Here is a 21852-nt window from a genome sequence, read left to right as displayed (position 1 = left end):
GTTTTTGGTTATGTCATTTTAAAGATTCGAATAAATGTATAATGTGGCATCCATGAATCACACATATGATCATCTTTTCTTGTTCAAGTTAACTATCCAAAACAAACATGGCAGATCAGATCTTAATGCTAATTTTATCTTCTACAACAAACACTAAGACCTTCCGAGTACTTCCTCGATCGCGGCTGGGGATGTGTCGCGTTCATCAGAATTGCTCGAGTACGATCTTGCGCATGAAGTCCTCCGGCGCTGGAATTTCGAGGAAGACAGATTGACAAAAGTAGCTTAGAAAAAGAGTCAAGAAAAGAATCATATGTCAAGAGTAATGGAAGTTGTTCTCTCTTTACCTAATCCACCGGTGAATAGTTTAAATTGCCCGAGAGCCTGTCGGATGAACATTTCTACGCCATGCACGACAGTGGCTCCGACCTCTGCAGCCTCTCGCAAGAGCCGAGTGTTGCGTGGAGTGTAAACAGCGTCGAAAACCAGTTCGTATGATCTCAAGGCAGCCTGTGGTAAATCAAACAATAGCAGTAAGTATTTCATATGGTTAAAAGTGAGTAGAAAATCGAATGGCGAAAAGAGAGGCAGTTGTGGGAGACCTTGGAGACGGGAGTCCGGTCTGCTTTCGGTTCCATACCGACAGCAGAGGCGTTTGCAAGAATCATGCCATTCTCGGGCCGGAAATCATTTAGACTTTCGTATGGCAGGGCTTCGCCGGACACTGCTGCGGCGAGAGCCTTAGCTCTTTCTGAGGAATAAGGAGGAAGGAAATGAATTCATAGTTAAGTTAATGGATGCTATTTATGCATCTTTGGAAATTTAATAGAGCTAAGTGATGACCGAAGTTTCTGTTGAAGATGACGACTCGAGCTCCTCTGCTCCAGGCGCCGAATGCTATGGCCCGTCCAGCTCCACCAGCTCCGACCAAGACGAGTAATTTCCCGGCTAAAGGTGAAACACTCTGTTCTTGTCCGTTTAGGACACACCGTGCTGATTAGCCACAACACATGGAAGGATTTTGAATGTCAATGGTAAAGAACAGCAAATTATTGGTTATCTATGAAGCTCAGTAATTGATTGTACCTCTATATGCATCCTCAATAGCAGTTATGCATGCCTCACAATCTGTATTGTACCCTACAAGCTTCCCATCTGACGGCCTCCGAACAATGGTGTTTACTGCACCTATGCCCTAAAAGTGCAAACGCAAGCTAATTTATTACCAAAAATTGTTCATCGAGGAACACGAAAAATATCCATGATTTGTTCATACCAGAGCAAGGGGATGCACTTCATCACAGCAGCTTAGAGCTGTCTCCTTGTGTGGAATCCCCACACTGAACACAGACAAATAGACAAACAATAGCATCACCATCACCAAAAACCAACAAGAACAGTATCTATGGCGACGACAGAATTGTATTATGCAATAGATATCTTATAATACCTGAAACCAGCAAAATCGTTGCAGGAGTAAACTCTGAAAAATTCCTTGACATCATCAACCAACAGAGGGACATAAATGCCATTATAACCTGTGTATCTGAATGCAGGATTGTGCAGAAGAGGACCTTTGCTGTGACCTACAGGATTCGAGACGACGCCGAATATCTTCGTGTCCGCATTCACGTTCTCTAATCTGTAAACCTGTTTGATGCTGGACAAAGGAGGCAATCCAGGCACGGATTTCTCCCCCAACGATCCCCATACCATGAATGCGCCGTACTTCGGCCCCAATAGTTGGCTAATTAGACCTCTTTCTCCAGTTGCCCTAGCAATCAGAGGTACCTGACAGTGCGTGAGCATGTGGAAAATTGGTGCGACGTCTGTGATTGAACCGACGTCGATCACGAGCTTGATCACATCTGCTTCGGTTGATTGCATCTCGATTATCATCTCCCCGAGTTTCTCTCGGGTAACGTTCCCCGCCTGTACATGGTTGGAGACGATGATCCTCGTCCTTGAGCTCGACCTTGATCTTTCCCTCCTGAGTTCAGCTATGACCTCTTTCGAACAAACCTGAAACGTCAGTCGCCATGCTGCGGTGAAACTGTACAGTTGATACTATTGTCGCTAGTATGGTAAAACACGTTTTTTTTTTTTTTTCTTTTTTTGTTAAGAGTGTAGTCTAGCGCTTTTGGATACTGACCTCGTAGTCAATGTCGACATATTCGATGTCCAATTCAACGGCCCGTTTTAGAACTTGGACACCTAATTGCTCAGAGTTTCTTCTGTGAAGGGAATTGGGCCGTAAGCCCATTCTCACATTATTAATCGTATTCATATTAAAAAAAATTATTTATTGCTTATTACTATATTACTAGTTTTTTATATTTTAAAATCACACCAAAACTATAATTAGCATATAAATATATATATATATATATTACAGTCAGAATATCAAAACATACTCATAACAATTTATGTATCACATCTACTACGTCAACGTGTGTCTGTTCTGTTTAAGATCTCAAGCTTATTTTTGCAATATTTTTTCTCCAAAAGAATGTCATATTCAATTTCTTTATGCGTTATACTTATACATAAAAATAAAAATATAATAAAAAATCAAAACATAATTTTTTTCCTTTATCTTTTATATCATTTATCAATCTATAATTTTATTATTTTTATTTTAATAAGTAATAATTAATTTATTACTGTTTTCTAATATCATTTTTCTATAATTTTTAATAAATTTATCATAATACTTTCAATTTACTTTTTATCTACTCTATTTTAATATTAAAATATTATTATTTTTAGTTACCGCATCGAAGTAAACTCACCTAAATGCTAAAATTACCGGAATGAGTATATTATATCTATTATTTTATATAAAAATCACATTTAATAACTATTTGGCATAAAACAAATCAAAATTTAAAAAAAGGAAAATCACAAAAGAAATTTGATTTGATTTTTATTTTTTGTTCACTAAATCTACACACGTTCATATGAAAATACATTATTATTTTTTTTTTTTTTTAAAAAAAACAACATCGTATCAATTTAAAATAAATAAATAAACAAACACAGCCAAAAAGTAAACAACCAAAAGTAATCAAGCACTCAATCATGTGATTTATCAATCTATTATTATTGTAATGAATATCTTATGAAGTGGCCACGAATTTCCATAGCAACGATTTTGGTATGGTATCAAACAATAAAATATTAGAAAACCGTACTAGGAGAAACCTCCACTTGCATTCAATGGACAAATCAATGGATGGTGCCCGGACACATATTCCTACTGCTTATTATTTAATGGACGAATCAGTGGACGACACGACGCAAATGGTTAACAATCCCTTTCAACGATTTTCTGAAAAATTAAATTTAAAATTACGACCATCCATCCACAGCCCAAAAAAGACCCAGAAGTTGAGATCTATTTTCAAAATTTTTATTGTTTGTTTGTCTGGAAGTTTGAAATTTTGAATTGAAATTTAAATAATAAAAATTTTGAATTCAGATGTTAATGTGATACTTTCGATAAAAATTTTTTGAATGAACAACTAATTTTTTTTTACAAAATTCCTCGAACAAACACACCGTACGACAAGGCAATAAGTTCGCAATAATTAAATTAAAGCTATGTCATAGACAATCATTTTGTAGCCATGAGATATTTTCAATTATAAATATCTACATTATTGGAAGAAAACCCATAATTAAAATCTTCTTCCACATCTACCTCACTAATTTTGCAACTAGGGAAAAAATAAAAGATACTACAAAATTGGTTTTACTTTCTTTTACTTTCTCTATCCACATAATTTGTTTTTATTTTCTATTTTCGTTCGTTCCACAAGGAAATATGATTATCCATTTTAATTCCATTTTAAATTTCAAAATTTATAATTTTTTTTAATGTTAATTAAACTATTTATTTATCTTAATCTATAATTATTTTTACTAAATAATAATTATTTCTACTCATACTCTTAATTACCTACTAATTATACTTTACCTAAATTTTTGTATTTACAGTAACACATTCAAAATATATGGGACGGAGGAGTATATTTAACTCTGTGTTCACACTTGGGTAAAAGTTTGTGTATTCAACAAAATGTTAAAAGTATTGGAAAGGAGTTTGACAAGATACGGATTTTTTTTAAAAAAAGATAAAAATAATTTTGTTTCTTATTTTTTTGTAAAAAATCCTAAAAAAAGATATTTTTTCCGTCCGGACTCCTCTAAAGTTACATTTACTATTTTACATAAAAAAATATTTTTATATTTATATAATTTTTTTACAATATTTTCTTATATTAGTATTATAAAAAACTAATTAAAATATTTTTATATTTTTTTATTAATTTGTACTATATTTTTTTATACAATAATTAATATTCAAATATCAATATAAAAAAAAATTAAATTAGACCTTTTAAAGCAGGACAGAGGAGATGTAGTATTTGTTTACTAAAATTAAAATAAGAATAAATTTAGGTCACAAGCAATCTAGAAAAAATAGAATAAATTCAAATGAAATATACTCATTTAGTTCACGTTCTCAAAAAAAATGGAGCATTACCTCAAATAAATAAGCATTGAAGTTTAATGTAGTCGCTCACATGATATTAATTGCTAGCTAAAGACAATGCGCGGCAAAATATCAGAAGGACAGTACGTGGTAGGATAGGATAAGAGCATTAAAATAGTGATTGGTGTTGATAACTGTTGCAGGAACTGAATCGAGGTGAAATGACCAATATACCCTCCACCTCACCCTCACACCCTCACCCTCACCTAACCGTCACACCACGAGCAACGTTTTCCTATTCCAGTGGATCTTAACTTACATCCAAAATTTGACAGGGAAATAGCACCGAAATTGCAGAGCAGAGCCACAGAAAAAGGAACAAAAATCGAAGGTAAGAGATGCGTACCTGAAGGAAACGATGGACGGTAAGGTTCGGAGAGAGAGGAGATGTTGGAGGTCGGAAATGTGAGGTAGATCGATGCAGAGGTGGACGATATCTGCGCCTTGCTTCTTCGCCGACTCCATACACTTAACCATTTCTTCAGTGCTTTCGCATTCCAATGGCGCGCACACCACCAGATCGTCGATCCTCAGCCCCATCGGAACCACAGCACGAAGAAGAACGAACAGGAATTAATATTATGACGGTGATGATGAAATCACACAACACAGAGACAGACACATATTTATATATAATGAAGTGAGTGTGAGAAGTGGTGCAGCTGATTCCTAATTGATGATTGTCAACTGGTTCACGTTTTCTCTCACGATGGGCGCTGCACAGATAAATCACGGGCCCAGTTTGGATCCTTACGGGTCGGGTCAGCCCGATCGTCAATGTATAGAATTCCCCTTTACATTACAATATATATATATATATGTATATATAATTTGTGAGATAAAATAATGAATTCTTTAACACATTCTTATTTTACGAGTTTAGTTGTCTATTCAAAGTGTGTTGATATAGCCAAATATATATATATACACAAATAAATATTCCATAATTCTTTAAATTTATAATAACTATTTTCATCTATTTACATGAATGTCATCCATAAAATATTATGGTTCTGTTTGTTTAGTAAATGATATTTATAAATGGAGTATGTGATATAAAAATATTATTTTAATTATTATTGTTTTGTAAAATAACAAAATATATATTATAAATACTTAGAATCGTATAAAAGAATATCTGTTGGAAGAACCAATCCCATTTTTCTTAATCTATTTACCCCAAAAACTTGAACACATAGAAAGAATATGTATTTACATCAATACATAAAAATAATGTACTTTTTTTTTTTTTAATTCGATGTTTTTTTTTTATTATTTTTGTCTATCTCATTCAAAAATAAATATTTATAATTAAAATAAAAATAAAAATATATAAATATCAAAATATTTCTAGTTTTTTTAAGAAGGGAATAATATTTAATGAATACTATGTAACCAAACTCCAAACAAATGCGGGCATTATATTTTAGTATTTAGATGATTATATAATTGTAATATACTATAAGGGTGTGTTTGTTTGAGGGTTTGGATTTTGAGTTGGGATTTGAATAGTAAAAAATTTGAATTTGAATAGTTGTATGATGTGATATAAATAAGAATTGATGTGATGTTTTGAATGTAAAATTGATTTTTAGTATAATATAAAAAATGAAAAAAAAAATGTTTGATTTGATATTTTTGGAGGGGAAATTTTGTGGGAATAGTAGAAATCCCACAAAATCCCCCAAACAAACATTAATTTTTTAATAAAGATATGGTTTATCTAAATTAAATAATAATAATAATAATAATAATAATAATAATAGATAATATAATGCTATATTATTAAAGGGGAAAAAAGACAAATCAATATGTCTATTAATTTTTCCTGAAATATACTCCTCAACATTAATTTGTTTAGAATTTCGAGAATTTGTGTATATTCTATATCTTGATGCCTGACGTTGAAGATTTGTTTATAAAAATTTTTAATATAATTTTTTTTTTTTGTTTAAAATATTGTATCTAATATTATTATTTCAAAAAGATAAATTGTAATGGTAGAATACTCTCAAATATAACTAAATAAATTGTCTTATCTAAGTAGGGCTGCTGAGTTAAATGCAATGTTCGTTAATCCCCTCTTACATCATTGCAAGAGAAGAAGGAAATAAGCGGTGGTGCCACTATGTCATGCCAGCTATTTTTTTAATAATAATAATAATAATAATAATAATAATATGATAGTGTAAGGTGAACTCGTGATTGCGAAGTCATATAATTTTATGGTTAAATTGTACAAAATCTACAGGGTTCATAAAATTGCATCAAATTCTCATATACTTCTAAAATTGCGTCAAACTCTTTGTGATTTCATAAACTCTGAATCTAATCCCTCGGCGGTCTTTATTTAACGGTATTTGACATAAATACTGCGAAGAATTTTAAAATATCAATGTCTTTAACCTCAAATAATAGTAAATATACTCTCAAAAATATTATTTTTTTCAAGTTTAAAAAATTTATATTTTTTTAAGCTAAATATAAGAAAAATAAAAAAATATATATAATTTTGAAGGTTAAGAAATCGATATTCAAAAATTTATTCGCAGTTTGGACGCATTGAGGTCAAATACTGTTAAATAAGGACCGCCGAGGGGTTAACCACAAAGTTTATGAAATCATGAGAGAGTTTAACGTAAAAAAAATACGAGAAATTTAACACAATTTCGTGAAATTACGGATGAATTTTATGCAAGTTAGCATAACTTTATTTATACTTGACTAAATGAAATCTGTATGATACTAATTTGGTCATCTTTAGTCTAAATAAATTTATGAATCAGAACATGATCAAAATGATATTATTATATGTACCGACAGAGGAGGTGTAATAATTTGCTCCAATCAGTTGGTAGCTATCCTAATATCTTTGAAATATAATAATAATAACTTCATCTTCATGTAAGAAACATTTTGTTAGTATGTAGTAATAATAATAATAATTAATGTTATATAATTAAATAAACAAATGAAGACAGACATATCTTTATTACATATGTATGTAACGACATTGGGGGTAGATGGAGATGGTGACACAGGCTGCCGGGCAGCCAAGGACGACTCCACTGGAGACTTTGGTTTCACTAAACTTTACTTTAGTACGCCATTTGCATTATTATATTTCTTTGGTCCGTTCTAAAATGTCACATTTATATTTTGTATAATTATATTTAATATTAGCTCTGAAAAATGATTAATCCACACAGCAGCAATATCTCATACCATAAAGAACATGTACAGCAACAACAAACAAAAAAAAAATCAATACAGAAAAACCTTTCAACACAGGCTGGTTGTTCGTTGGACGATTGAATTGCGAATGAGTATACTGATGACGAAGAACAATTTAAATACAACGAAATGATAATCCTGTTTGGTCATCAATGACCACATCTGGGGGTTCTAACCCAGGCGAAACTTACTACTGAAACTATTGAAGCACATGATATCTGAATACAATCGAACTGCATACTCTAGAAATCTATCTCTCCATTTCTTGATGATTTCCCCAACTCAACTTATCCCACAAATCCCTCGCTCTCATGTTTTTTTTTTTTTTCCCTCAATGCTCTCTATATCTGCCCAAATCTATTTTTCTCCACTCTATATTGTATATAGAAGCTCTATATCCAGCAAGAATGAAATCTATTCTTCCACTGTCTCTCCCAACATCCGCAAAGTTTGTTGCAACCATCAGTTGTTATTCTCGCACATAGATTGGGGGGACCAACGAGTTTTTTAGATCAATTCATTTGGCTCTTCATTCCGATTGATCAATTTGGGACTATTTTCTTGTTTGATTGGACACAACACAAATTAGGCCGCGTCTGTTCATCAAGGTTTGTCCGTTGATGGGACCGCCTGCAAACAATATCATCCAAAATTCAAACACAAATACAATCCACTTTCAACACTTAACATTAAAAATTTAACATTAAAAATATTTTATAATTATATTGTACAAATGTCTTTTTAGTAATGCAAGACACTAATGGAAGTTTTTTTTTTGCCATTCTTTTTAATATATAACAATTAATATTTAAATATCAACAAAAATAAAATAAAATAAATGAGACTGTTATGGTTGGACGAAGGTAGCTACTGCTAGTAATTTATAAAACTTCCTTTGTCCGGAAAATTTAGTTCGTTTGGGCTCGGCATGCGGATTAAAAAAAATATTTTTTATTAAAAAAATACATAATTGAGACTATTTTTAGAAATTTAATTACAAGTTAAAGAAAATTGAAAAAGAATATAATAAAGTAAATAGTATTTATTATAAATAAGTATTTAAATGTTTCATAAAAAAATAATTATTAAATATTAATTATTAAATTTTTTTAGATATAATAATGAAATAAATTCGACGTATAGAAAAAGTATCTCATTTTTATTTATACATTAAATTTATGTTATGCATAATGAATCAGATAATAAGAGAATATGGTAGAGATAGACAGACAGGCAGAAGAATTGGAGAGACATGTGAGCAGCCAGCCGCAAAACTCCACATCAGAAAAGGACAAGACTTTCTCATGTGTTCCTATACCACAGATCAATCAATCCCACCTACGCCTAGCTGTCATCTCCAATCATCTCCTGCCACGTGTAACCCCTCCTCTTCCTCTGCAACACTACCCTTGGCAATAATAATCATTCACTCACTCATTTCAATCTTTCCACTCTGTAAAGAGAAAAAGAAAGAAAAACACACATTCTTACAACAACAACACTAACACTAACACTAACAGACTAGACTGCATTTATTTCAGCACCCCTCACTATTATTGTTACACATTTAGTTAGTAGATTTGTACCCAAAAAGAAGCCATCATTCTCCATATCATTAATGGCCTCCACTCCATTCTTGATAATAATAATGCTCACATTTATCTCTCTACTTGTCTTCGTCGTCTCTGCCCAGAATTTCCCTTCTTCTACCATTTCTGCTGCCCCTGCAACTCTTCCTTCTTCTGCTGCTTCTCCTCCGTTAATGTCTTCTTCTTCTTCACCTTCTCCTTCTGCTGCATTGTCTCCAGACATTACTCCACTCTTCCCATCCCCTTCAGGCAACCTCTCTCCTTCTGAGTCATCTCTACCACTTATCCCCTCAAGTCCCAGCCCTCCCAACCCGGATGCACTCGAAGCTCCTGGTCCAGCTGCATTTTCCCCCTTCCAGCCCTTGCCGGACTCCTCCTCCGTCAGGCTGGCTGACGCGGCGGCGATGGTGGCGGCGGCGGCGGTGATTGGTGGTGCTTGGGTCATGACTACAGCTTTGGTTTAGTCAGCAGAATTTGGAGTTTTAAGTGTAAGTTTGTTTAATATATATATATATATATATATTAGGTAATATTTGTGAGCTTCATTTGTTTCAGAGTATATTTAATTTACCATTTTGATTGATTCATGATTCTGTTGTAGCATTACAATGTACCACTCCAAAAATATCGAAGCATTTTGAATTGAAATAATTGTATAATGTAATATAAATAGACGTTGATGTGATTTTTTAATATAAAATTAATTTTTAGTACTACTTCTTGACAAACTATTTATTTTTTCATTTTGATCTACCCATAACAAGTATCCATTTTCTTTTTTTATAACTTAACATTACAAATATCCTTACAACTTATAATATATTATACAAATGTCATTAGCTTTATAAAAATAATACTAATAAAGTTATTTTATTAACTTCTACTTTACATCTGCTATATTCAATATAATACTAATGCAAAAAAATAAATGGATACATAGATATGAGACGGAGGAATATAATATAAAAAATAAAAAATAAGTGTTTGATTTAATATTTTTTGATAGAAAAAAAAAATTAATAAATAGTAGATATTTTATAAAATTCAACAAACGAACACACCATAAAGTAATGAGAACAACCACACACACACAAAAGAATGTAGTATATATAATGGGAAAGAATACAACTACAGCTTAAATGAAATTCTAATCTTAGGTTGTCTTACAAGTTACAATAGATAGTTAAAACAATTTTCCTACAACATAAATAGCTATAGAAGAATGCAGCATAATCCATACAGTAGTAATAACAATATAATTATATATGTGACATAAAAAAACATGTGGAGATGTAGAGAGGTGTGTATTACCATCTAAATGGCGACGACATTAGCCCGTGATTTTCCGAATCCATCGAACAATCTTGCAAGAAAATTACCCTCTTTCACCTGCTTTTCTTCTTTCTTGGCAACACAGTTTCTCAGATTATCATTCTCTTCCCTGAGCACATCCATGGCTAAACTTAGTTGTCTTATGACTTCCCTCTTCTCTTCATCTTTTTGCATCAGCTCTTCTGCCTGAACCCTGTTGGCTTCTCTGAGTTTCTCCAGTTCCTCCCTAAGACTACTGATTAGTTCTTCATCTTTCGATTCACTCGCCACTTGCTGTAATCCTGATATGATCCGAATTCCATGTGTTTGTTCATCTTCATCGACTTCAGACTCATCAGACTCTTCTGGACCATTAGCCTCAGAGTAGCTATCATATGTTTTGTCATACAAGCTAGGAGACCTTTCCAGATGGAATTTAGTGAAAGAGAATGGAGATGATGATGACCATGGAGTTAGAACACGGGCTATAGGTTCGGGTTTGACTTGATGATCGTATTTCTCAGCCAAAGAACGATGAGTCCGGTAGAAGTCTTCAACCATGGTGATCAGCTCAGGTCTCTTGTTGTAATACATTTCTGCACGCTGAGCAAATGAATCGGCATCTTCCTCGATGACCTTAAGCATTGCCTTTGTCTTCTCTTCAAGGTCTGCCATGGTTTGAAGAAAACATGAGCACTGTCAATTTACAGATGCATCAACAGATTACTATTAGGTCCAATAGTTCAATAGAAATTCAACTATTCAAGTATTGCCATAACTTCATATGCTCGAGTATAGCTTTTCTGCAAACACATGCAGCAAATGTTTTGAATTCCTAAGTTCAAATTCATTGATGATTGATCTCCAACAGTCAAATCTAGAGCTATTGCTATGAACAAAAAACTGTCTATCCTTTAAATAAGATGATCAATGTACAGGAGAAAGATAAATAAATCAACTAAATTCACCTGCAAGCGTTGACTGCAGCCATGGGGACTTCTTTGAATTACCATTGATGTGTCCGTCAAACCACCACCAGTGTGATGAGTCTCTGCTCTTCACCTCCATTGCCTCTTCTCACCTTCACAAACACAGATGTTCCAAATAACTACACATAATATTGAGAAACAAGCATCATATTTTTCAGTCAGCTGGATTTCTGAAGCTGCTCGAGATAAACCTCAAATTCCTAATCCAGATCGTAGATAACTTCTACAGAACTTCAATTGTAAAATTCTAAATTCTAACAGGGTTCCGTAAACATATAAACATATAGAAATCCTCTAAAAAAGAGGAGAAAAATAAGTGGAAACTGAATCGACGAAAACGTATCTACAAACTCTCCGATTCAATACACGAAAATTTCCGGCAGAAACTCAAAAATCAACTTCAGTTAACTCTTCACAGAGCTCTCAACGCACAAAATCTGGATCATTCACAAAAAAAAGAAACGTTAACCATTCCAAACACCAACACATAAATTACATAGATTCGCACACGGAAACAGAACCTCTTCTTCCAAACCGACGCGGCACGGTTGCCGTCGGCCTTCGCCTCCGTCTGGCTAGCAGCACAACCACCGAGAGAAGCCAATTTCACTGCGATAAGCCACCCAAACTCGCCTTTGAATGAGAGGATTCCGCCTGCAACGCAATTTAAACTCCATGGCCGCGAACTTCGCGTGCTGTCCCACTCGCCTTCTCCACCCAATAGATACACGCCACGTGTAATTGGCCCCGCAATGATATTTAAAATTTCTTCCTCCATTGACTACTATACCCCTGAAATGCTTCCCTTTGTATTGCATTTGATGGAGGGTAAATATGTCAATAGACGTTTGTCCTCTTGTCTTTTCTTCGTCAACAATTATACATACATTTTTTTAAAAATATAAATATTTTTTTATTATTTGAAAATTGGAGTTGCAATGCACGGACAGTATGATGAGGAGCGTCAAGGGACATAAAAAAATAAAAAAATAAATAAAAATATATTAACTCAACGGTCGAAAATGCAAAAAGGCAACAAAAAAGTTTTATAGTGTGTGATTTCAGTCAATGAGAGTATTAGAGGAAAACTATTATTACTTCATAATTAAAGACAGTGGATATATTAGAGACGACTGACTGACTGACTATATACCAATTTTCCTAATAAATTCGATAACTTTGAGGTAATATATTTAATTCACTTACGTGATTTAAGCTTTAACAGTGTTAATAAATGGATTTCAATTAACTTTTGTAGTAAATTCGGTCAAATATTTTCTAAGTTAGCTTTGGATTTTTTTTTTGTCCGGTTTTGTGAAATTTGAAATTTTATTACCGAAAAATATTAAATGTGTTCACCAAAAAAAATATTACATTGATATTATAAAATACAATAATATACACACATATATTCATTTGCAAAAAATTTAATTATTTAATATAATATATAATATAAAAAATACAAAAAATGCACATACTTATTATATTTAATATATATAATTCATCCCATCTAATTTGTCTCTATTTTCTATTTTCGTGTTTTTAGCATGTTATTTCCTTTTTTTAAAAAATTAATTATACACTTTAATTTTATTTAAAAAAATTTTAAATATATTTTTACGAATACACTTTTTAATTATTTACTAATTATATTTTACCTAGATTTTCTTATATAAGATAAAAGGGAGTACTATTAACAAGTTAAAACATCCAACTTATTTTTTTATATGAAATAATTATCCATTTTAAAAATATTGTTAATCTAAGAAATAATAATAACACCAAAGAGTAAATTTTGAACAAGAATTTATTTTGAATTTTGATTCTTACTTACATTACATAGTTTCACAAATTTGATACTATTTATTTTTAAAAATCATCATATATTTTTTATTTCACAAAATATCACATCAAATCTTTTAATTTTTTTCAAACTTTCAAAAGTATATCATCAAATATTTGACTTTTTTTTTTTTTTTTTATAAACTGTTTTTTTAGTCCCGTAATTGGACCCCTTATCATTTTAGTCCCATAAGTGAAGCCTGTCGCAAGCTAGTCTCATAAGTGAAAATTTTTTGCTGATTTAGTCCTCCAGGTGTCGTCACCTCCGGCGAATCACGCGGGCGTCTCCCGCGCCAGAGGACTAAAACTGCAAAAAAATTTTGCGACAGACTCCACTTACAAAACTAAAATGATAAAGGGTCCAATTACGGAACTAAAAAACAGTTTTCTTTAATTTTTTTCAAACTTTTGAAAATTCCAAAAAACCTGTCAAAACAAAACCCAGTCAATTCTCAATTAAAAATAAATTCAATTTTAGTAATGTTTACTTGTGTAAATTTATTATTTTACTGTTCTAATTGCATTATTTTTATAAAATATCAAATTAAATATTATTTTTTTTATTTAAAATATTATATCACGTATTTGAATTACATTAAAAAAAAATTTTATTTTAATTCAAAATTTTTCAATTAAAAACCAAAATAAAAATCTTGTAATTATCTATTCCGATTTAAACCTCTGCAAGCCTAATTCAATTCAAACACACTCTAAAGTGATGTCAATCAACTCTACCCAATTTTTTAACCTCAAAAGCATACTAAAAATTTGCAGCGAAGTTCATGGAACTGAATTGTGATCGACAAAATAACTCTATGCAAGTGTTTCAGAATTTTTACAATTCAATTTTCTTATCACTGCAACGGCAGATTCAATTGACAATAAACAAATAAAAGACCTCGAATGGGCTCAGATTAGCATATTGGCACATTCATCCTAGCAACAACGACACCACGGATTCCAACCGCGGATGCGCAATAATTGCCGTTGCCGCTCCTGCCAACAGAATTTTCATCATCGCCGCCATTAAAATCCAAAACATCGACGAACACACAACCAAAAAGGTAAATAGAAAAATAAAACTCCAAAAACAACGCCCAGGCGCAGTTGCTTCAACTCCAAATCACCTCCCAATCTCAGCGGCGCCCAAACTTCAAATTAGGGTTAGGGTTGTCGAGAACCCCTTAAATAGGCTCCACTTGGGCCCAAGGCCCATATCATTTCGGCTCAATATGGGCCGGGCCGCGTCTAACTGCAGTGATGTATTTATTGGTATTTTCAATTTATATAATAAATCTAGAATTTTAATATTTAATATTATTAATGACAAAGATTGGTGTTTGTTTGTTTGAATTTTTGACCATTGTTCCAACTTTAGAAAGTGGTCCATAAATCTCAATCATTAAAACAAAGCCCGTGTATTTGGGCTTAGGACCACCAAACAGGCCTTTGCTGAATAAAGGATTTTGGGCCGTCATTATTCAATGCACTTCTGTGGTCCATTTACTTTTTCCTAATCATCATTACCACAATTAATTTAATTAATTAATTTATATAATCACCACATGGCGAATTACTACATACATAAATACATACAGAGGATATCTTGTCACGATGTGAAAAGCGGTGGGCCCCAATAATAATAATAATAATAAATATATAAATAAATAAGCAATTAATTATTATTATTATTATTATTATTTTGTTAGGATTAGGTCAGTCAGCAGCAGCAGCCATGTGACAGTTAATATGAACACAGTAACCCTATGGTGTTATTAATTTTTATTTCTAAAATCTGACAAGATTGATTAATTAATTTTATTTAATTAACTGAAAATGATTTGATTGGTGATTCCAAATCAATTTGGCACCGAAAAGATTTGGTTGATTTTTGACAAAATTTCACTACTTTTTTTTTACACCATTTGCCTGCGATTGATTGGGTCACTACATTTTTAGATAAATCTCTAATTATTCCAACCAATAATTGACGTTTCAAAACCTCGTTTTAGTCGTGCCTTTTTAAGGTAACTAATGATTTAAGGTTAGCTACGAAATTAGGCCAAAAATTTCATTTGTTCAATGATCAGATTGAATCTATTTATAACATAGACCATAATATTTCAAATTACATTAATACCCTCACACGTAACGGTAGTTCCATCAAAATTTTCGGATCACGTGGTGTGTTATGAATAATTCTGGATTTAAATTTTATTAATATAAATAAACACATTCATATTTAATAGGTGCTGAGAATTTTTAAATTTAGACTTAGATCCAAAGATATAAAATAAATTTAAAATAGACTGTTGTAGCTTTTGTTGTTATTCTCTAGCCCCTTTTAACTAAATATATATATATATATATCCAAAATTAATTTTTATTTAAATTAAATTAATTTAATTTAGGTAATAGATAGGGTTAGGCCGAAAAAGTATGATTAGACAGTCCGTAGGGCAGATTCAAAATGGGCCCACTTATCTGGTAATTCTACTATTGGGCCCCAATTTAATTGCACAATGGTCAAACCCACTTCATCTTCACTACAAATCATTTCTAATCACAAAAATTAATCCCTAAATAATGATTTCTCCAGACATAATTAAAAAAATTAATTTAATTCCAAATCACAAACAAAAAGAGCATGGAAAAATAAAATTAAATAAATTAGAGGGTCCCATGTTCTAAATTACACATGATTAGTAGTAGGTCCAAAATAATTTAATTCCATGGGGTTACTCCTATTTATTATTATGTTTCTCATTTATTGTAAAAGCCCCTTTCCCTATCCCATTATTTAACAAACCCTCCTTCTCTCTTTCTCCTTTTATTAATCATAAAATTTTAAATATACATTTTTATAGTAAAAATAATAAAATAAAGTGTGTTACATGGAATAAAACCCAAACTTAGTATCAACAATGGATGGCTGTTCTAAAAGTCTAAAGACAATCATTAATGGAATATTGCGTAGGCAAAATTAGTACATACATGGCAAAATAAATAAATAAAATTTATACTATATTTTTAATATTGCTAAAGTAGAGTAGGTCAATCATCAATTATAATTATTTCATCTTATATAGGGCAATAAATAGTTGAGCCAACAATTATGGACTCACTCACACATTCATTTAAAATTTGAAATAAATTGAAGGGCCCTTTATTCAATTCTGTCACAAAACCCCATAACCCATCTGAAGTAACAAATAATAATAATATTATTATTATTATAATTACAAGTTATCGTAACATGTATTCCCCATGTGGTCACGAAATTACATCGGACCATGAACAGTGGGGGCAATGTTCAAATAATTTATTGCAAACCCTAGACGAGATTAAATTAAAATTAATTCAAATTATTAAAAAATAAAATAAAAAAACACTCGAGGGGGATGGAAGGGGGGGAAAGAGAGATTCCCGGAGAAGAGAACCATGCGTGGGCTTAATTGTTAAATTGCAATTATATAAATAAATAAACCAAATATTTAATTTTTAATTACATTATCTTACTGGTAGACAATACAATCGCGACTTTACGTGCATTACAACTCATCACTTGATTATTAATATTATTTATTAATTAATTAAAATAAATAAATTAGAAAATCAGGATCCGATTTGCAACATCAATTAATTAAAATAAACAACAAAATGCAGACAATACAAAACAAATGTATACATATATTTTTTGAATAATAAATATTGAAGAAGATTGATTGATTATAGTGTAGTAATTGGTTGTTTTATTTATTTATTTATATTTCTATCAATATTAGTATTGAATTAGATTAAATATATTATTATTATTATTATTATTATTATTATTATGATGATGATGATGAGCAGCTTTTGGACATAAAAGGGACAGATCGATGGACTCCATATCGAGACAGTGCCAACCCATCATACAATGTCCCTTTCCCCCACTGACAACACAACATTACACAATACTATTACTACAATTTATTATTATTGGACGAGGGCATTCTTGTCATTTCACTCTCACTGCTAACATTTTCTGCAGTGTCCGGTCCAGGGCAGAGCACTGGTGGTACTCCGGTCCGGTCCGGTCCAGTCCCCACACCAACCCAACTTGGTGCAAACGTGGGACACCTCACCCCCCATTATTCTTATTCATATTTTATTTATTTAATAAATAAATATTTTTACCAATTAGTATTATGACTGTTACTACTGATAATAATAATTAGTTACTTGTTGATGCGAAATTAAAATTTTTGGGTGACGTAGCAGAATATGATTGGGCATGAGTGGTTTCATGATTAAAATTTTTTAACAGATATCATCACATCATATAGTCTTATAATTAAGTTATTACTTTTATAATTAAAATAAATAAAAATTAAAATTAACGAAATAAGCCTCCTTTGATGCTATTGGTCGATCCTCATTGAACCGACGGTAGATTATAATTTCCTTGGTGGTCCCCGCCACAATCCCATCCGTCAGATCCAGCCGTGCATTCAGAATCATTAGATTCCCCCTCACTGTTACTGTTACTATTACTATTACTACTATTACATTATTTTTTATTTTAAAAAATTATATGATGATATTGATTTTTACTCATGCAACAATAATTTCATGCAGTTGAAATTCGATTGATTATGGTTTTTTATTGAATTAAATTCTGCACAACAGTGCATTTTTTGGTATGTATTATTAATTTTTTTTTTATTATTTATTTAAAAATGTTTGGGACTGTAGGTGTGGGCCAGCGACGTCATGAAAATTTAATTAATATACTGCTTGCTTTGGTTTCTACGGTCGGGGTTGGGTTGAAATGAATGGACGGCTGAGATTGGGCGGAGACACGTGTTGCATTATGGGGCGTGCGATGGAACGCTGGTTAAGTTCTAACCTGACCAGGGGTGAGGCCAAATATAAAAACTCCAAAAAAAACCTTATCTTGTCTACAATTGGTCTCTTGCAGTTTCTCTTCATCTTCCTTGAACCTCTCATTCTGCTGTGCCTCCTCGCCTCGCCTCAGCTCAGCTCTCAGATCCGGAGCTCTGATTTGCGCGACCATGGCGTACTCGTTTCCGGAGGAGGTTCTGGAGCATGTTTTCTCGTTTCTAAGCTCGGACAAGGACCGGAACGCGGTTTCCTTGGTGTGTAAGTCGTGGTACGAGATTGAGCGGTGGTGTCGCCGCCGTATATTCATCGGAAACTGCTACGCGGTCTCTCCGGAGATCGTGATCCGTCGGTTTCCGGAAATAAGAGCGGTGGAGATGAAGGGGAAGCCGCATTTTGCTGATTTCAACCTCGTGCCGGACGGTTGGGGTGCTTACGTGTGCCCGTGGATCTCTGCCATGGCGGCAGCTTATCCGCTACTCGAGGAGATCAGGCTCAAGCGGATGGTGGTGACGGACGAGAGTTTGGAGTTGATCTCTAAATCCTTCAAGAATTTCAAGGTTTTGGTGCTCTCGTCTTGTGAGGGATTTTCGACGGATGGCCTCGCCTCGATTGCAGCCTATTGCAGGTTTTTGCTTGGAAAATGTTAAAAGCTTTTTGCTGCGTCATTTTTCTGCTTGTTTTCTTTGTTTATTAGGTTAGGTTTTTCCTCGCTTTAATGGTGGATTCAGTAAAAAGTCGGAATGAAGTTTTGAAATTGTTTATGGAATTGTAGTTGAACTGACATATAGTTGTTTTTTTTGTTGTTGTGGCAATGTGGTCAACTGTTTGGAGTTCTTTTGGATTTCATATGCACTCCAGTTACGGACTAGAATTGCACTTGCTTACGCGTAGCTGTAAAGCACAGAGTTTTCCATATGCTGTAGATTTTCCATGCCGACAAGATCTGAGATTCCTTGCATTTTGCATGGGTTTAATCCGTTCGCTTGAGTTCAATGCTCTCTAAATCTGAAGCTAAAAGGATATTCAGAGTTTACAATCCAAGAAATGCTTTTTCTTTTTTCCAGAAAAAGAAAACATTGTTTTCATTTAATCATGAATTACATAGTTCTTAACTTGAACTAGGTATTGCTTTTTGGTGTTTATCCATGGATTAAATCGAAACCCCAACCCTTTTCCCTTTTTCTTAAGCGAATGGCAATTTTGTGGCTGCATCTGCATCCTACCTTTCTGGATCTGTTTGAGCATATGTAGTAACCAAGCATATAGTTGGGTTTTTTTTTTTTTTTTTTCCCATATGGATTAATTATGCTCATTGTGCCTTGGAGCAAAGTGTTTATTTTTAAATGTACTTGCCCAACTATAATTTGGGAGGGTGATTGCATTTTTTGAATCTTTGATGTTGTTTTTATAAATTTTCCTTTCTTCTGGATTGGTTTCCTTGTAAGCAGCATTTGCCATTTATTATGTATGACTCAACACTGAAGAGTTTCTCAAATTGCAGGAATCTCAAGGAACTGGATTTGCGGGAAAGCGAAGTTGAGGACCTGAGTGGGCACTGGCTTAGCCATTTCCCTGACAACTACACCTCACTGGTGTCACTTAACATTTCTTGCTTAGGCAATGAGGTGAGTTTCTCCGCTTTGGAGCGTCTCGTGGCGCGGTGCCCCAATCTGAGATCACTGCGGCTCAACCGTGCTGTACCTCTTGAGAAGCTCCCAAATCTCCTCCGCAGAGCGCCACAGTTAGTTGAATTGGGTACCGGTGCTTATTCTACTGAAATACGATCCGAAGTCTTCTCGAATCTCTCTGATGCTTTTGCAGCCTGTAAGCAACTTAAGAGCTTGTCCGGGTTTTGGGATGTTGTTCCCTCGTATCTTCCTGCCATGTATCCCATCTGCTCTCAGATCACTTCATTGAACTTGAGTTATGCTACCATTCGTAGTCCCGACCTTGTCAAGCTTGTCAGCCATTGTCCAAATTTACAGCGCTTATGGGTATGTTTAGTAGTTATTAATGTCTTAGTTACTTGAGGGAGTTTCTTAACCTGTCTACTTATCTTGAATGAATTTTCTCAGGTTCTTGATTACATCGAAGATACAGGCTTGGAAGTTCTTGCTTCAACTTGCAAGGATCTGCAAGAACTTCGGGTTTTCCCTTCAGATCCTTATGGAGCAGAGCCGGATGTGTCGTTAACCGAACGAGGGCTTGTTTCTGTCTCCGAGGGATGCCCAAAGCTCCAATCTGTTCTTTATTTCTGTCGCCAGATGACGAATGCAGCACTAGTTGCTATTGCCAAGAATCGGCCCAATTTCATCCGCTTCAGGCTCTGCATCATTGAACCCCGGGCTCCAGATTACCTGACCTCAGATCCTCTCGACACTGGCTTTGGTGCAATCGTGGAGCATTGCAAGGATCTGCGGCGCCTTTCCATGTCCGGCCTTCTAACTGACCGTGTCTTCAAGTACATCGGGACACACGCCAAGAAACTAGAGATGCTTTCCATAGCATTTGCTGGAGAAACTGACCTGGGCCTGCACCATGTATTATCCGGCTGCGACAGCCTCCGGAAGCTGGAAATCAGGGACTGCCCGTTTGGTGACAAGGCTCTCTTGGCCAATGCTGCAAAGCTGGAGACAATGCGATCCCTTTGGATGTCTTCTTGCTTAGTGAGTTTCGGAGCTTGTAAGCTGCTCGGTCAGAAGATGCCCAGGCTCAACGTTGAGGTTATAGACGAGCGAGGTCCACCTGATTCCAGGCCCGAAAGCCTCCCTGTCGAAAGGCTCTATGTTTACAGAACTGTTGCTGGACAAAGGGTCGACATGCCCGGATTCGTCTGGACTATGGATGACGATGCGCCAACGCTACGGTGTTCTTGAGGCTGGTGTTCTTGAGGCTCCGGCGAAACCGATCAAGAAGGTAGCAGGTACAATGCTCTTTGCTCTAACCTTTCTACTTAATTTGGAAAAAAAAGAAAAAGCTTTATGTGATTGCAGTATATCAGTGGAAGTGGGAAGGAAAGCCCTACCTGGTGGGGGTGGGAGGGGGGGGGGGGTTGAGAGCTCAAATTGCCATCAATTTTTCACTTTGGCTGAGCCTATTCATTGCAATCAGCTACTAATAAGAAACCACAAAAAAATGAGAAAAGAAAAAGAGGGGAGTATGAAGTGTTATGGGAGTTTGTTACCATTGTTATTATGATTATGATTATTTGTTAGTATGTGTAGTAAGTGCAGACTTGTGGCAACTTTTAGATCCCTCTTGATTTGATTCTTGGCTGTGAGTCGATTGTGCTCATGTTCTTGAGTTTTGGGGGTTTGATTTCATTGTTTGATCTGTCTGTCTTGTCTGTTTATTGGCAGTGTATGTTGTTGTTGGTATGTATTTTTGACATTGGGACACAGGCAATTAATTACTTACTTTCCCATCTTATTTATTTATTTTT

General features: G+C 33.8%; 4 protein-coding genes across 9 annotated transcripts; 2 read left to right on the top strand and 2 right to left on the bottom strand.

Moving 5' to 3' along the window:
- Positions 1–31: 31 nt before the first annotated feature.
- LOC127258924 (bifunctional 3-dehydroquinate dehydratase/shikimate dehydrogenase, chloroplastic-like) lies at positions 32–5305 on the bottom strand. 2 transcript variants are annotated; one of them, XM_051285998.1, is made up of 9 exons: positions 4905–5305; positions 2153–2231; positions 1451–2022; positions 1277–1340; positions 1087–1195; positions 844–993; positions 603–751; positions 348–510; positions 32–249 (listed from the first exon to the last, which is right to left on the bottom strand). In XM_051285998.1, the coding sequence occupies exons 1-9, from the start codon at positions 5096–5098 to the stop codon at positions 206–208; spliced, it is 1524 nt and encodes a 507-aa protein (XP_051141955.1). In that variant the 5' UTR covers positions 5099–5305; the 3' UTR covers positions 32–205. The 2 variants fall into 2 exon arrangements, with proteins under 2 accessions (XP_051141955.1, XP_051141954.1); XM_051285997.1 differs by having other exon boundaries at positions 2153–2234; positions 4905–5302.
- A 3914-nt stretch (positions 5306–9219) lies between these two features.
- On the top strand, positions 9220–10079 carry LOC127258925 (classical arabinogalactan protein 26). The gene has a single exon (XM_051286001.1). It carries the CDS (start codon positions 9411–9413, stop codon positions 9843–9845), a length of 435 nt encoding a protein of 144 aa, XP_051141958.1. The 5' UTR covers positions 9220–9410; the 3' UTR covers positions 9846–10079.
- A 373-nt stretch (positions 10080–10452) lies between these two features.
- LOC127258704 (protein NETWORKED 3C-like) lies at positions 10453–13042 on the bottom strand. 5 transcript variants are annotated; one of them, XM_051285652.1, is made up of 4 exons: positions 12203–13042; positions 12048–12118; positions 11661–11773; positions 10453–11360 (listed from the first exon to the last, which is right to left on the bottom strand). In XM_051285652.1, exons 3-4 carry the CDS (start codon positions 11758–11760, stop codon positions 10696–10698), a joined length of 765 nt encoding a protein of 254 aa, XP_051141609.1. In that variant the 5' UTR covers positions 11761–11773; positions 12048–12118; positions 12203–13042; the 3' UTR covers positions 10453–10695. The 5 variants fall into 5 exon arrangements, with proteins under 5 accessions (XP_051141609.1, XP_051141608.1, XP_051141610.1 ...); XM_051285651.1 differs by lacking the exon at positions 12048–12118 and having other exon boundaries at positions 12178–13042; XM_051285653.1 differs by lacking the exon at positions 12048–12118 and having other exon boundaries at positions 12190–13042.
- A 5416-nt stretch (positions 13043–18458) lies between these two features.
- Positions 18459–21839, top strand: LOC127258750 (protein TRANSPORT INHIBITOR RESPONSE 1). Its single transcript, XM_051285713.1, has 3 exons — positions 18459–19035; positions 19912–20404; positions 20486–21839. Exons 1-3 carry the CDS (start codon positions 18581–18583, stop codon positions 21284–21286), a joined length of 1749 nt encoding a protein of 582 aa, XP_051141670.1. The 5' UTR covers positions 18459–18580; the 3' UTR covers positions 21287–21839.
- The last annotated feature ends 13 nt before the right edge of the window (positions 21840–21852 follow it).

This window comes from Andrographis paniculata, unplaced genomic scaffold, assembly GCF_009805555.1.
Source record: "Andrographis paniculata isolate CXL003 unplaced genomic scaffold, ASM980555v1 Contig5END, whole genome shotgun sequence".
NCBI classification, from domain to species: Eukaryota; Viridiplantae; Streptophyta; class Magnoliopsida; order Lamiales; family Acanthaceae; genus Andrographis; species Andrographis paniculata.
Note: the sequence above shows the minus strand (reverse complement) of the source record. Positions and strands in the feature narration are given on the sequence as shown.